The sequence below is a fragment of the Mytilus galloprovincialis genome, chromosome 2 (assembly GCF_965363235.1).
Source record: "Mytilus galloprovincialis chromosome 2, xbMytGall1.hap1.1, whole genome shotgun sequence".
Lineage (NCBI taxonomy): Eukaryota > Metazoa > Mollusca > Bivalvia > Mytilida > Mytilidae > Mytilus > Mytilus galloprovincialis.
The window spans coordinates 13,003,643-13,020,048 of record NC_134839.1 but is presented as its reverse complement, the minus strand read 5'-3'; the positions used below and the strand labels follow the sequence as shown (position 1 = coordinate 13,020,048).

Here is a 16,406-nt window from a genome sequence, read left to right as displayed (position 1 = left end):
CGCATACATTGGTAATTCGTTCATGTCTGCCAGCTTCTATTCTTAAACAGTGATTGCTGAGTCTGTATTTTGTTAACAAATGTTTTTGTGGGTGCTTTAAATCTAAATAATTTTCTTATTCCCATGACCTTTTGAATGAAAAATAAGTGTCCAATTTGCCTTGATTAAGGTAGCACTACAGTCTAACGATGATTTTTTGAAGATATTTTTTTTATCACATAATTTTGAAGTAAGAATTATTCTGGGCAGTTTGTAAAAATCCCAAAGTCATTATCATATCACAACAGGGAGAAAATTGATATTGAACTTATGTAAATAAAAGCACATGGTAATTAATCTAAATATATAGGCATTTGGGAGGGGCTAATATGTCAATCATCTGTGGATAACAGTGTCCAGCTGTTAATCCCTGACCACAAGATAAAAATTGTAGTCTTATCTTATTGTTTTGCAACAAAAATTGTTTATATAACATGGAAGTGAACAAAGAAAAAGAAAAAATCTAAGAGGAAAAAATCTACAAAAAATGAAATAAAATTAATATGGTAAAGAATGGGAAAGTATTTTTGAAAGCCTCTGACTGTCTGTATAAATATCTTCTCTTTGGTCTTATTCATTTAAATACAGTTTTATGCATTTTAACTAATTTTCAGTTTATGTGTAATTTGTCAGTTCCATTAAATTAAAAAAAAAAACATGTGGAAAGTGGATTTTCAAGAAGGTCTAACTCTTGATCTTTTTATGAACATGTTTTTTGATGCACACTTTTAATGTTCTAGCTTATTTCAGACAGTTTATTTCTTTTTTTAAATTCAAATGAAAGTTATTCTTTATATATAGAGAATAATGATGTTAAACATTGATTATATACAGCTGGTCAATGAGGTTATTCTCTTATCTTAGACTGTCTGGAAAGAGGCGGATCTTTGTCTATATTTAATTACTACATCACAGATGTTGGTCAGATCTGTGACGTCAAACTCCCGCCAAATGCCAAGTTAGTGTTGGACAGTTCACATATAATGCAAAATTTACAGCATTAGAGCATCAAAGACACAAAGTGTGTGGTTCTATTGATATAGTAATGGTATCAGAACAATCCTGGGGTGTTCCAAGTGGAATTGTTGTATTTATATTGTCTTTATAGGGGTTTTTAAGGGGGAAATTCAGTTTTTAGGTCATTTCTCAGAACAATTTTTCATGAGAATTGTAAGGAAAAAATGAAAATAGAAACTTAATGATTACCCCCTTTGGCCTGACTTTGATATATATGATTAAAGGATGTATTTTCTACAATACCGTGTCCCAGTTTTTGGATAATTTGTTTCTAAATGAATTTATAGGTCTTCAAAGATGAAAGGTGAAATGAGGTTTGGAACCCAGCAGTTAAATCAATAGATCTTCTTACTGGAGGAATATATCAAAAATCTAAGACACGGTTTTGTTGATTGTATATGGTTGATTAAAGGGATGAAAACAGATTTTTACTACCATTTGACATGAATGTGCCATTTTCATCCAAGTTGGCAGACCACTTTTTGGGCAATTAATGAGCTATATTTTGAAATTAATCAAACAAAAAATAAATTTATATATAGAGATTAAGAAAGAGTTATATTTCAGCTTTAAAATGAGTTAAAGATTTTAAAAATCCATTGAGTAGTTTTGTAGAAATTAATCTTTAAAGACTGTTGATTGGAGTCAGAAAATTTTGACTGTAGTGCTACCTTAAGGTATATACTATATATTGATAACTATATACTATGCTTTTCATACAGAAAGGTTTTTGAAACATTACAAATGAATTAATGAAATTTTAACAAGATACAAGATATTCTATAAAGAAATTTTACTAGAGTATAGGATAAAACCAAAACACTACTGTGGATTCTTTATTATTTGTTGGACACCAATTTTTTCGTGGATTTTGAGGTTACAGGTTAACCACAAAAATAAAAATGTTCAGCCAATAACAAAGTTTCTTTTGGCTTGCATGCAGACTATGGAAAAACCATGAAAATGTAAGTTTCCCTTAATCCACAAAAATTGGTACCCACGAAAAATAAATGAATCCACAGCATATGAATAATTTTACTTAAGATTTATTTTCACCTTTTAGAACTCCCTGACTTTTCATCCATGACCTTGTCAACTGTAAGGCCAGGGAAGCATTGACTTTCTGCATATGTCCTGCTATACCAAGTTTAAACTTCTCACCGGGTCTTTCATAGGAGGAAAAGTGGGGAGCAACTTCAAGATGACACTGAAAAAACAAAATGATTCCTTTCTTTTAGGCAAAATTATAAAAATGTTTTAATGTAAATAAAAAACATTTAAAATAAGTACAACTGTTTTATTTCAGAATGACCAAATGACAGATGAAAGAGGTAACTATATGCATAAAAAATATAAGAGAAGTCATATACTAGTTTAATGTTCAGTGGCAAATATTTAATCTGTGTTTTGAACAATCTAATAGCTCACAATGAACAAAAAACCCTTTATTAAAATAATTACTTATCTCGTTTAAATTTTTAAACTGTCCAAAAAAATTTGATACTGGCGGTTTAAAATGTATTTAATTTTTAAAAACAGGACAGAACATGCAAAACAACAGAAATAATTCTTCTTTAGTTACTTGCTGAATTAATTTCATTATTTCACTTCCAAAAGAAAATGATAAGGAATTTGAAATTTTCCATTAGAAATATTAATATCAAGAAAAATATACCAACCCCCTTTTCCTCTGCCCGTTCATGCAGAACTTTAAGAGCTTCAGAACACTGTGGAGATGTAAATGCTGGTACATCAGGCTACAAGAATAGTTTAAAGGTAAAATTAACCATTCTATTTAGTCATTTATGTTTAAATAAAAAATATATTAATATAAAAATATAAAAATACATCAATGTTCTTTAAGAAAATATTTTCTAATAACAACTTATATCATAGTGTCAGTACTCTAGAAAATACTGCTTAACATATACTGTTCTTTGCTTCTGTATAAGAATTTTAAAACTTTCAATTTTTTTTCTTGTGTAAAGATGTAGAGTTTCCTAGGCTGTACCAAGACATAATGTATATTTTCGAAATGCCCTAATTCATTTAAATAGCAAATAAAGAATCACCATATGATCGCACTACTGATTTAAAAAAAAAAAAACCTTAAATATAATTTTTTTATCAAAATAATTTAGCATAAAAAAAAGAGGCAAGACTTACTTTGAAAATACCAGCTTTCTGCCAAGCAATTTTCTCAATAGTGTTCCCTAAAATAGACACATGATCCATTCCAAGGGAGGTAACTCCACACACTGCTGGTTTCCTCACTAAATTAGTACTATCATACTGGCCTCCTATTCCTACTTCTATTATAGCTACATCTGTTTGTTCTTTCAGAAAAATGTTGTAAGCCATAAGGGTAAGGAAGGCAAAGTAGGCTGGCATAGAGTCATTATTGTGATCCTATATTAAAAGAAATATAGAACTAGAGTACATTTAACTTTATTTCTTATGCAGCAAATATTGTAATCTGATTTATTAATAACAGGGTGTAAATAGCACCCCTGGCACCCTTGTTCACCCAGGATAATCAAATGTTGTCAAATATTTTTTTTTTTTAATTTTGCCAAAATTGAGAAGAAAAATTAAAATGTAAAAAAAATAAATAAAAATCAATAAAATTAAAAAACAATAAAAAGAAAATTAAATTACAACAACAAAAAAAAACTAACAATATTTTATCCATAAAATTAAAATTGGTGTTATCAGGGATGTACTCAGGGTGTATATATTTTCCACACATGTGTAAAATTCTGTTCACCCCTGATTGCACCAAGAATACTACATTGTAATAGTATACACCTTATCGCTATTTGTCAGCCATTACTGGATCTCACACAGGTTCCTGTAAAATTCTGACGACATAAAACAAAATATCTGAAACCACAATGGAAAAGTGATTGTTGTATGCGTCAAAAGTTCAATCAGCCGGGTAAGCCGGGATTAGCGATAAGGTGTATTTCCAATAAATTTAGTTTAATTGTTATTATAAAAATTAAACACTGAATTGTGTACAAATGTACAGTTAAAAGGTTTTTTCTACTAACTAATAACTGACTCTACTGTCTTGAAGTCACATGCATTAAAAGTCCTATGTCTTTATTTTCAATACCCTTTTTACCAACAAATAAAGCAACTAAATCTTGTGAATGCTTTTTGTGAAGTGCCTTTTGATTGATTCACAATTGTCATAGACCTGGTTCCAGTTTTGTTTGTATTTACTAGGTACATTGGGTGCATTGCAGTTTGGATCTGTTTTGTTAATCTTTTTTTTTTAATATATATTTTAGTTGTGAATAATTGCTTGGCACTAAATGTGGTTAATAGTTATATTTCAAATATTCTGGAAATAATAGTTACGAATATGTGAGTAAAAAGATGTGTTAGTACAAAAGGAATGCCCCTGCCTATATTTTTACTATATTCCTTTATAAATTGAGACAACAGGACAATATGTATATCATTTTACCACTTTATATATACAAACCTTAGTAGCTTCTAGCTTGTTGTATACATCCCAGAAATAGTCAACAAATTTCTCACGAGACAGAGGCTGTCCATTTACTTGAAATCGTTCCCTTACTTCTACAAGATGAGGTGAACTGAAAAAACAATTTCAAAACTTAAGTTAAACAATGTGTATTAACACTGGCAAATGGAAATGTAACTTGAGGCATCAAGGGTTCCCAAATCTTTGAGAAGTCAACAGAATATTTGGCCCAGCAACCTATTCTTCTTAATTGGACTAGACTCTTTTTACAGGACATTTGTTAGTTCATAACAATCTGTCTCGTATAAAGCTTTTATACTTTCCTTTTGATATAAAAAAATTTAGTGTTCAAATACTGTTAGTCAATTTGCAATGTACCTAAACAGAATCAATTCTTTTTAAATAATTATTTTTTTATTATAACCCACCCATTTTCTTTTACAATAATTCTTTTTAAAAAATTTCCAAAAATGTAATGGAAGTCAAGAATATGAAAGTTGATATTCATTCGTTTGATGTGTTTGAGCTTTTAATTTTGCCACTTGATTATAAGGGACTTTCGTTTTTTAATTTTTTCGCAGAGTTCAGTATTTTTGTGATTCTTTTTTTTTTATATTGTAAAATGTAGATGATCATGCACACAACAATTAAAAACTAACTAAAAAAAGTCTTAACATTTGAATAAATTTGTATTAACCTGAAGTCAAAAATTAATAGAATACTGACCTGGCCGTGTTTTAATCAACTAGTATCTTTTTTTTACAATTTTATATATAGAAGTAGAGGCCAATGTAAGACCTTTCTGCTTTGCAAGTTAATGAAAGCATTTACCTGAAAAATCCTGTTTTGAAACCCTGATGTCGTAAAATGCTCTCACAGTAAGCGCATGTTGACCCTTTACCTTTTGTGCCACTCACATGGATTACTTTTAATCTATCTATGTCATCCAACTAAAAATATAAGAGTAAATTACTTTTTTTGGTTTACTTAAGTTTTTTGTTTGCTTTTATTTTGCCCTACAACTTCTTTCCTTCATAAACACATAATACTTTATTCTCTTCCTATAGAAATAACAATTCATGAACAGTCACATCTTGCTTTAATTACTAATAGGGCAGAACCAGCAAATTTTGTAAACAGTCTGTATAAAGAATGATATATACATGTATCACCTCTTAAAGATAAATTTTAGGATAACTGATTTAAGAATGAACTTCTTTATTGCTGATTTTTGTTTTTACTATGACTGTCATCAAAATCCCATGATTTGTAAGTCTACATACCGTGATTCCTACTCGTGATGCCCATTTAACCATGTTTGGAACATGCAGAGGTGCAAGTTTATCACGTGTTAGTCGTGTCTTTTCCAGAGTCTGTGCATTGCTCTGCAAAGTGTTCAAAGTCTTAACACATTCCTGAAAAATATCATACATGAAATATAATGAACCCTTTAAATAAAAAAGATTGATCTTCATTTATATTATACTTCAATACCATACTTTTTTAACCATGCCATATCACTAAACTCCCCCGCAGTAAAAAATTGCAAATAAAAATAAATAACTTCACATTTTAATTTTTTTTAATAATTAGCATGTATTGTTCAGGCAAAACTTATCAGTTTCAGACAGTGTTTTTGTCCTGTATTCAATTGCAAATGGTAGCATTTTAAAATCCATCAATTTCTTATATGATTGTAAATCATCTGCTTATTATAAAGTGTTTTTTTTTTGGCTGTTCTTTTTTACTGCAAAATACTAACAGTTAACTCCTGTTTGACCGCAGTAGCCTAAAAAAGTTTTGTATACAAAATGTATTTTTAAAATATATTTTTTTTAAATATACCTGTATAAAGTATGAGTTAGGTACATGCTGCATTTAGAATAAGCAATTGGATGTAATACTATTAAATAACCATGACAACAGGCATACTGAATAATTAAGCAAAATAAATTATTGGAGGCATTTTAATTGGGCCATTTTTAAACTATAATTATTAAGAACTTAAATGTGAAAAGTTTAGAAAGAGGTGTTGTTAGTACAAATATCTTCTATCATAAGGGTTCAAATCATGTTACAGCCAATTCCATTGAGTGTGTAGATAAAGAAAATATCTTTGGTTAGCTTGCTTGCTAGCTGAACCGTGAAGTCATTATTAGGCAAGGTATACTACCCTCCTTTTGAAGTAGCCTAGTCCTATAGACAGATATATTGGTTATTTGTCGGACTGGTCTACTCTTCAAGGAGGGTAGTTTACCTAACCTAATAATGACTTCACGGTTCAGCTAGCAAGCAAACTAACCAAAGATATTACCTCTATCTACACACTCAATGGAATCGGCTGTAAGGGCAATGAACTCTAGAACTAAAGTCATAAGCACCAAATTCTGTGAAAAATTGTCTTTTCCTACATGCAGAATGGAATAAGTTTTTGAGGTATTCTCTGCTGTTGCCGCAAGGAAAGTTTTACCGAAGTCTCATTAAAAATTATTTGTAGGCCACACAATAAATAATTTAGAGTTCTCACTTCGAGATGTTATATTTTAGCAACAATATTTTAACATTTGTTTTACTTTATTGTAAAATCTGTATTCTAAGGCTCTCAGCTAAGAATTAATGCAAAAATGAAAAAATAAAAATAAAAAAATGTCATCTTCAATAAAACAAATTAAAAATAATTTATAAAAAAAATTATAATCATGTATTCATTGAAAAATAAGGATAGTACTTTATATTTATAAATTTATGTATAAGATATAGAATTAAAAATAAAAACTCAAGTAAAAAAAACACTGAGATTCAAATTAATCTTAAAAAAAAAAAAAAAAGATCAGTGAATATGTAAAATGAATGCTCTGGATTCATTTATTTTCATGGGTATCAATTTTCATGGTTTGAGGAAAATTTGCATTTTCGTGAATATTTGATTCCGTATTTTTGCCAATCTCTGCATGCAAAACATAAAGAAAATTTGTAGCTCTTTGAACATTTGAATTCCTGGTTCTACTGTACCCACTGTACACATGAAAATGGGTATCCAAAGAATAAAAATGAATCCACAGTATGTCAAATCTACTGGGAAAAGACTAAAGAAAGGATTCTATCATATATAAACATTCATGTGGTGTACTTCTATTTTTTTTAATCATGTTAAAGAAAGCAACTTAATTTTGTATACTGTACTTACAGAAATCTTAATGTTGTTTATTGTACTCATTATAATTTACATATAACATTGAGACTAAAGATTTTAGGAAGTAACTAAAATTAATGAGGAAGCCAGTGTCCTAATCCAAACAAGTAAGTAAGGTAAATAAATCTAGGATATTAGGGTATGACATCTACATAGATAACGGTCAATAGGACATATTCACAACAATAAAATTAGTACATGTATAATGTTAGTCATGGTCATGTTAGTTGAAAGATATAGATTGAACCAGGCCACAATAGCATTCTACAAATTCAGATAACAAGCCTTTAAAATAAGAACACGTCTATAGCATAAAAAATTAAAACAAGCTGCAACTAAAATGTAAAATAATCAAAGCTTCTGGTCTTGTCATTGCTTGATAATTGTATAAAGCTAACAAATATGAAGTTTCAATTATTCATACTGTGGATTCATGAATTTTAAGTTCACATTTTTTTCCATATTGTGAATTTGGAAAAAATGTTCCTCATTTTAATAAGTGACCTTCACATTTGAAGTCAAAAGTGTACATTATTTCATTAATTTCCTGGTTGACAACATAATCCACCAAATATATATAAAATCATACTCTCATCACGAATCCAAAGTAATTAAATATAAAGATTCATAAAGGGATAAATATATGCAGGTTTATACAACATTTTTATTGTACTTCAAATCTATTCAAGAAAAATATTTGAGTAACGATATTCATCAAAATCAACATACAATGGAACCTGAGTGAGTGTCAAGTAATTACAATGGGTTTCAATGAAAATGAGTGAGAGTCCTGATAGGGTTTACAGAAAATAGAAATTGAATAATGGACAAAAACTGCAGAATAAAGGACAAAATAAATGTAGAAATCAGAAAAAAAAAAATAAAGGACCCCAATCCATACCCTCTTGAAGAATAAAGACTAAATTGTAAATTCTAATATGCTTTTACAGTCTCTTTTGGTGATATAGCTCCTTCTGTGTAATACATGACATACTTGGCTTTTTAATTTTTGGGTGTGCACATTCTATGCCATAATGGTAAAAGGATTTCAGACACACCCATTTTTTAAAGTTTAATGTTCATATTTAAACATATCAATTCAATTTATATAATAACCAGATGCTCTGCAGGGTGCAGCTTAATACGACCGCAGAGGTCAAACCCCTAACAGTTGGGGCAAGTATGGATACAACATTCAAGCATGATACAGCTTTGAATTTAGATTGTGATCAAATTTTTGACATAATATAGGTTTCTGACACAAAACAAATGTCAAGATCTAACAAATCTATTATGCAATACTGTGCAATTAAAGATTTCTTTTTGAAAATTTTGAAAATTTTGAAAAAAAATTGACCCCTTCTCCCCAACTTTTTGAATCTCCATTGGCAAAATTGCCCAAAGAGGGGAATTTATTCACTCAAAAACCATTATTTGAAATTAAACATGCAACACTTTGGAGAAAACACAAAAAAGACAAGATGGTCGGCAGGGTGCAGCTTTATACAACCGCAGAGGTCGAACCCTGACCAGTTGGGGCAAGTATGGACATAACATTTAAGCTTGATACAGCTCTGAATTTGGATTGTGATTAAATAGTTGACACAACATAGGTTTCTGACACAGAATGAATGTGGTCTAAGAACTTAAACTTAAAAACTTAAAAATTTTAAATTGGACATTTACCTATTATGGTCCAATATCCAAAATCTAAATACATGGTTAGATTCAGGATATCATAGAACCCCAAGAATTCAATTTTTGTTGAAATCAAACAAAGTTTAATTTTTGACCCTTTGGACCTTAATGACCAATTTGAAAATGGGACAATACTGTGCAATTGAATATTTCTTGCTATTGCCCAATACAGTGCAATTCAGACGAGGACGACGACGCCGTGATACCTATATACGACCAAACAATTTTTAATTTTAGCGGTTGTATGAAAAATACACACACAACAGTCCAAAACACTACAAATGAAAAAAAAAAACAGAAATCGAAAACAAAAGCTAGAACACTTCACTAGAATTTCCTAACAATTATATACTATGGAAGATCTACAGGTTTAGTTCCTAAACAATTCTGTTTCCTACATTATTTTCCACAATGATATTGAACAAATCCATTGGTGGTCTCATTCATATATTTCATAGGCAAATCACAACCCACATTTCCAAGCTACTAGTATCATATCATATTCAGACCTTAACCACATCGGATCAATCATATTGTTCTTGATACATTTTTTTTTGTAAATAGATCAGAACTCAAATTTGATTGACATCTTGACAGAAGATGAACATATAAGTTAAATTGAGAATGGATATGTCGAATGTGTCAAAGAGACAACAACCCGACTAAAGAGCAGAAAACAGCCGAAGGCCACCAAGGGTCTTCAACATTTAAATATGGGTATACAACTGTCATAAAATAGAACCCCATTGATATATTTGACATTCCAAAAAGGTTACCCATACCAGCATCATGTCTGTGTATACCTTAACATTGGAAGACACCCTCCCCTGTGTACAAATAAAAATCCTTAGAAAAATGGAGTTACACAACAAAAATCTGTTTTCACTCTTTTAAATTCATAATCATCACAAAAGTATAAATATTGTCCCTTTACCAATTTTGATAATAAAATATTGTGGCCTGGTCCTACTACGGTTATGACAAGACCAACAGCATGCTGATTAGTTTACCTTTAGTTTTCTGCATACCTGTGGAGTTAGAAATGGTAAATAATCAATAAAATATTCAAGGTCAGAACACAGAAATTTAGAATCAAGAGGCTCTTACTCTGAAATGTCCTTGACTTACGATTCATTATACCATCAATTTTCTTGTGAAACAAGGAGGGGAACTTTAAAGGGGCACTAGCTGTTAAATTCATGGTCACCGATTTGACTCAAATTCTCATATTTGATTTATAACAATGTAAAACATTTATCCAAACTATCAAAAGTCTAAAATAAACAGTTTACAGAGCATGGGGTAGATAATATATAGGTTCGTTTCGTGTGTATTGTAGTCCAGACGCCATCTAATTACCTATCGATTTGACCTCAGATGACCATATAAGCGATGTAAACATAAATAAAGATATGAATAGATTAAACCAACATGTGCAATTGGATTTTTATAGGTCTGTTTGATTTTGTTTTATAGATTAAAAATATATGTTTCTCATTGTTTTAACCGTATAAGAATGATTTTATGTGCATCGAATTAGTAATCAAATGATTTACCGTAGTTTCACTTTCATTGTTGACATTCTTTTTCTTTAAATAACCAGTACACTTACAATGCATGCCTTGTCAATCTTTAGCTAGGGGGTAAATTGAAGTTCACATGAATACGGATTTAAAGAGGTCAACTCATTCACTTGCAAGTGAATTACTAATTATCAATGTTTCTTAGCGTAATTTGACAAAATTGAACCTTTTTGACTGCAAAAAACGAATTGTTATTTCACTATTTTACTTTCATTATTGATTGAACAGGAAAAAATCAAACTTTAGATTTTTTATATATCTCGTAGCTAGTGCCCCTTTAATTGTCAGTAAGTAGAAATTTGGTTTGAAAAACAACCTCATGAGCATTTTGACCAACTTATTGCAACTAAGACGGGTCCATCATATCTTGTACAGGTTTATTGAACTACCCTCTCACAAACATCCCATTGACCATGGATTATGGGATTTTTTATGGTATCAAAAAAATTTCCACTGGAAATTGTTCAAAAAAATTGAATTGGATGGTTGGTGTTTTAAAGCCACTTTTAAGCCCAACATTTGGGCTATTTGGTGGCAGCCAATTTTAATTGGTGGAGGAAGCCAGAGTGCCCAGAGAAAACCGTTTTAATTGGTGGAGGAAGCCAGAGTTACCAGAGAAAAACGTTTTAATTGGTGGAGGAAGCCAGAGTTACCAGAGAAAACCGTTTTAATTGGTGGAGGAAGCCAGAGTTACCAGAGAAAACCGTTTTAATTGGTGGAGGAAGCCAGAGTTACCAGAGAAAACCGTTTTAATTGGTGGAGGAAGCCAGAGTGCCCAGAGAAAACCGTGAGCTTCAATAGGAAGACTGACAATCCTAGTCAATTAAGATTGGAGTCGAGTGCACATGAATGAGCCAGGTTCACACTCACAACCTCAGTGTTAACTAGCTAGTGATTACAGTACTTAGAAATACTTAGAACACATGGCAATAGAGGCCCCCTAAATGTAGGGCTCTTATTTGGTATCTATCTTAATCCTGATGAATAAAGATCTGTCAACTTGCCCCAGTCCACCTAACAAGGAACTTTATGACCTAAACCTACCGACTTTCTCCACTTTGGAAAAGTAATATAATTCCAAGTAATAAAGGTCTGGCAACTTGCCCTTCTTAAATTAATTAGTAACTTGTTGTTTTTTTTTAATTTCTTTACTTTTGGTTGAAAAAAAGCAGAAAGTGATTAGTGTGCAAGTTGTCTTATTTCCTTTCTATAAATATAATCCAACAGTTAATCATCTCCTTGACCATCTTATTAACCATTGCAATAGTTTACTTTTTAACCTTTTTATATTTATTAACTTAAGCTTGCTTTGAAATACCAGTCTCATTAATAAGCAAAAAAAAATTTGTGTGACATAATGGGACAAGAAGCATCAAGAAGTGACAAGAATAAATAAATTAGAGACAAAAAGACAAATAAAATAACAAAAAAATGTAAATAATATTAAAATTAAAGAAAAAGTCGAGTAATAAGTTGATTTTTTGCTGTTTTATAAAGTTTTAATTTTTTGTTAGCTTTAGAACCACTATCTGAGGGTCAAAACAGGGGTACCTTCATGACTAATAACGGTCAAAATTCTTTCCAAATGATGATAAAAACAAATCAACTGATTTTGACAAATCATGTTTAGTTTTTTTCAATAAATAACAGTTACGATATTAATTTGAGACCTCTGACAAATCACATTTAAATTTTGACACTAGCAGTAGATGAAAATGACCTTTTGATGTAGAATGGTAAAGGGTAATAATTACCCTCTAATATTATATTATCTTCTAGTTGTTATAGTAGTCTACAATCTCCAGGGTACAAAACATGATTTATTACATTAGGCCAATTAAAATTAATTGGTAGATTTTCATCCCCGCCCGCCCCTCTGAAATCGCCCCGCCTCGAATTTTTTTATTTTATAAAATTTACGATTTCCGGATTTTGTTAATTCCTGTTACCGGTAACCGTTAAAATTTCGTTTCGTTCAATGCGGTTTTGTACCTCGAGTAAATCTAACCAAAATGATTAAGTCTACCTTTCCGCTGCTCTATGATGACAACATCATCTTCCGAGAGTAAAGATTGATTACGAGAATGACATGAAATATTGGTGTTACGAGAAAAACGCTGTTTCCAAGACTGCAAATCGCGGTATGTCACAAATTTCTGTGATTAGAAAACTGCGGACTTTTTTATTTATGCAATGACTTTGTCTCAGGAAATTTAAACTGTAAATGATACCCAAAGCACAAGATTCGTGGAAACCATGACTGAATTATAGATATTGAAACACAAGCACGAACTTGTCAGATTTATGACCGTTTATTGAATTTAAAAAGTCGACTAACATACGCATTTTATTTATGCAAGCCCTTTGATTTTACCCATGGCTGTCTTTTTATGTTGACAAACAGCAAATGTCCCAATACAGCCAAAAAGACTCATTAAACAACAACTTTTTTTTAATTATTAAGTTCATGTTTTACATGATAATTATATTTTCATCTTGCATATAAAGTACCAACCCTATTATTTTCAACACTCTCTGAGCTTTCATTTTATTCTGTACTCATAATAATTGTGTTGCATACCAATGCATTTGCTTCATTTTATGGTAATACAAACAATTGTTTAGAAACCCAAATACATTTTGTGTAGGTAGTCTTAACTGAAGAGAGTATTTCTCACACGTTTTTGTTGTTTAAAAGTTTTTAAAGCCGCAATTAGATATATTTATTCAAGGATTTGAAATATTATGTAAGATTCCTCATACTTGTGTATACATGATATAAGCTTATTATTACACTTGCATATACGAAGAACTCGTCACAAAAGGGTTTCATATGAAATAAAATTTAAAAAATAAAATCCTTCCACCCACCCCATTATTTTCAAAAATTTGGATGAAAATCTACTAATTAATTTTAGTTGGCCTTAGATTTATTTAAGTATAAATCTAAACATTTTGTAACAATCTCTTCTTGTTGCTAAATTATTATTCTTGCCTCTTCTTGTCGTTTCTTGTCGCCTGGGAACAGTATACCTAACAGGAAATGAATCTGATACGCTTTTCAGTGTAAAATTGAAAAAATCTCGGACTCCCAGAGACTTACAGAGATTTATGGATTTTGGTAGCGTGTGATTGGAAAACTATTGGAACTGCTCAATAAATAAACCACATAACTCTATAAGGCCAGACATTTTTTATTATCTGTTTAACGAGATCCGCCGACTCCACCTTTCCCGATTTTAGAATAAAAATAAAAGTAGTGCTTCTTACTTTTATTATTATTTTTCCCGCCGACTGTTACGAAATCCTCAGAAAAAAATAAAATGTGTTGTTCACGATACTCGCTTTCAGTCAATTTCGTTATCGGTAATATCTAATTTTTACCAAGTCAATGAAACAGCAATTTTCATTTAAAAGTAAAGAAATTCAAGGCATAAACGATATATTTTCTTCTAAAAGATTTTTAAGCTGGTGGCATGCTTTTCATACTTGTTACACGAGAGCGTACATCAAATCATTCTAACTTTCGGTAAAATCAGTTATTACTTCATCAGAACTTGATGAAATTAGCCTAAAGTAAACTTGTCATCCATGTATTGCATTAGAAACGTCATATTCCTTTCCAAATAGCGTATCAAACATCGTTTATTTTTGTAAATTTTTCTTCGTCCGACATTTAAATTTGTAGAACTACGGATCGGAATCGGGATTTCATCGGAAACGGACCCGCTATGACCGAAATCCGGATTCTTGCGATAATGACTACAGACGCATGAATGGCACTGCCTACAGACAAAAATTGATCCCAAAAGGGAAAATTACGCATTCCACACATACTTTTGGTTAGATCTTCTTTGTTAATGTATATATTTCCATGTATAAGCATTGTTTCAATTTATAGGTTAAAGTTGCTTAACTCGGGGACCAGAGACATATGTCTCTGCATACACTAAGAGGTTCCTGACTGGGTGACTGGTATATACATATATAGTGTATATGCAGCGAGGTTGATATATTTGAGTGGTGCCATGGATCTATATTAGTGGAAATACAGAATAAAAAAAACCATAGTTTTTATGTTTATATTAATAGAAGGGTTAACCAGAGACATATATAAACTATATGTATTTATATTTCTCTGGGTTAATATACTGGTCTGTTCTCATTTCATTGTTCTTGTATTTTGATAAATTCTAAAAAAAAAAAAAAAAAAAAAAAAAGTCACTTATTATGGTTTTATTTTTATTTTTAGTGTCGACTGGACCAATTTGGCACTTTTATTTTTTTTTTTCTTTCGCCCCCTCGACCCTTATTTTTTACAAATTTTCTCGTTAAACAGATAAAATAAAAAGTCTGGCCTAATCGTAAATAAATACAATTTTTATCATTTAGAAGATATATTTTGTCATATTAAATTACTAAAATAAGTTTGATTTATTTGATGTGAAGTGTTTTATAATAGTTTGGGAATTTGTAAATCATCGTGGCAATGTCCACCATTTTTTTATTACCTTGTTTGCATACACCTTATCGCTATTTGTCTGCTATTACTGAAAATCACACAGGTTCCCGTAAAATTATGACGTCATAAAACAAAATATCTGACGTCACAATGGAAAAGTGATTGTTGTATGCGTCAAAAGTTCAAGCGGCCGGGTCAGCCGGGATTAGCGATAAGGTGTATTATGCACAGTTCTGTGATGAACTCCTTGCAATTTTAACAAATTTGAAGTGACGGAATACAAGTTTGATACATTAGCATCACTATAAAACTAGTTGAATGACATTTTATTGATATCATCAGAAATTTTTAGGATAATAGTGAGTTCGTTTTAAACACATGTCTGTTTCCGTAATGTATCTTTATTTACGATGGCACGACAATAAAATAGACTACAATCAGGTAGTGTCAAGTCCCGTCAATATATATGTTCCTGTTGTCGCTAATATTAAAAGTGAGACCCCAAATATACTAATTTCTTTCAAAGGTTTTTAATTCAATAATAAAAGTTTTAATAATATGGAGGATTCAATCTTTATCTTGAGAGTTGACAAATATTCCATTGAAAAAAAACACACATAATATCACATTTAAATTTGCCACCCATGTAAACAAAGAGGAGGTAACTCTTAAAACTTTAATCACCGCAAACAACGGAAGATTTTCAGATCGATCTCTCACTGGATATTTACCTCATATTTTTTGTTTACATCTATTTTCTTTGTTAATTTTGTAGCAAAAGGAACGCATGTCTTGACTAAGGGTGACATTATTTCTAAAGGCTTGTATTGTCCGTTTCTACTTGCATATCTGAGTATGGAGCAAATGAACGAGTGCATGGATTTTTCCCTTTATATAAAGAATAGCATGTAAAGTTAG

At 30.7% G+C, this 16,406-nt stretch overlaps 1 protein-coding gene across 4 annotated transcripts in view; it reads right to left on the bottom strand.

Annotated features, from left to right (window-relative positions):
- LOC143062932 (folylpolyglutamate synthase, mitochondrial-like) overlaps positions 1 to 16,370 on the bottom strand; it is a 33,173-nt gene extending 16,803 nt beyond the window's left edge. For 2 of the 4 annotated variants that reach the window (XM_076234772.1, XM_076234773.1), the window contains exons 1-8: positions 16,220 to 16,370; positions 10,454 to 10,471; positions 5,836 to 5,967; positions 5,384 to 5,502; positions 4,550 to 4,664; positions 3,223 to 3,465; positions 2,736 to 2,813; positions 2,113 to 2,263 (exon numbers count right to left, since the gene is read on the bottom strand). In XM_076234772.1, coding sequence (XP_076090887.1) covers positions 2,113 to 2,263; positions 2,736 to 2,813; positions 3,223 to 3,465; positions 4,550 to 4,664; positions 5,384 to 5,502; positions 5,836 to 5,967; positions 10,454 to 10,471; positions 16,220 to 16,366 — 1,003 coding nt within the window. In that variant the 5' untranslated portion in view covers positions 16,367 to 16,370. Of the gene's footprint in view, positions 1 to 2,112; positions 2,264 to 2,735; positions 2,814 to 3,222; positions 3,466 to 4,549; positions 4,665 to 5,383; positions 5,503 to 5,835; positions 5,968 to 7,739; positions 7,857 to 10,453; positions 10,472 to 16,219 lie in introns of those variants that run through there. The other 2 variants (XM_076234774.1, XM_076234775.1) reach the window with 2 other exon arrangements.
- Positions 16,371 to 16,406: the final 36 nt, after the last annotated feature.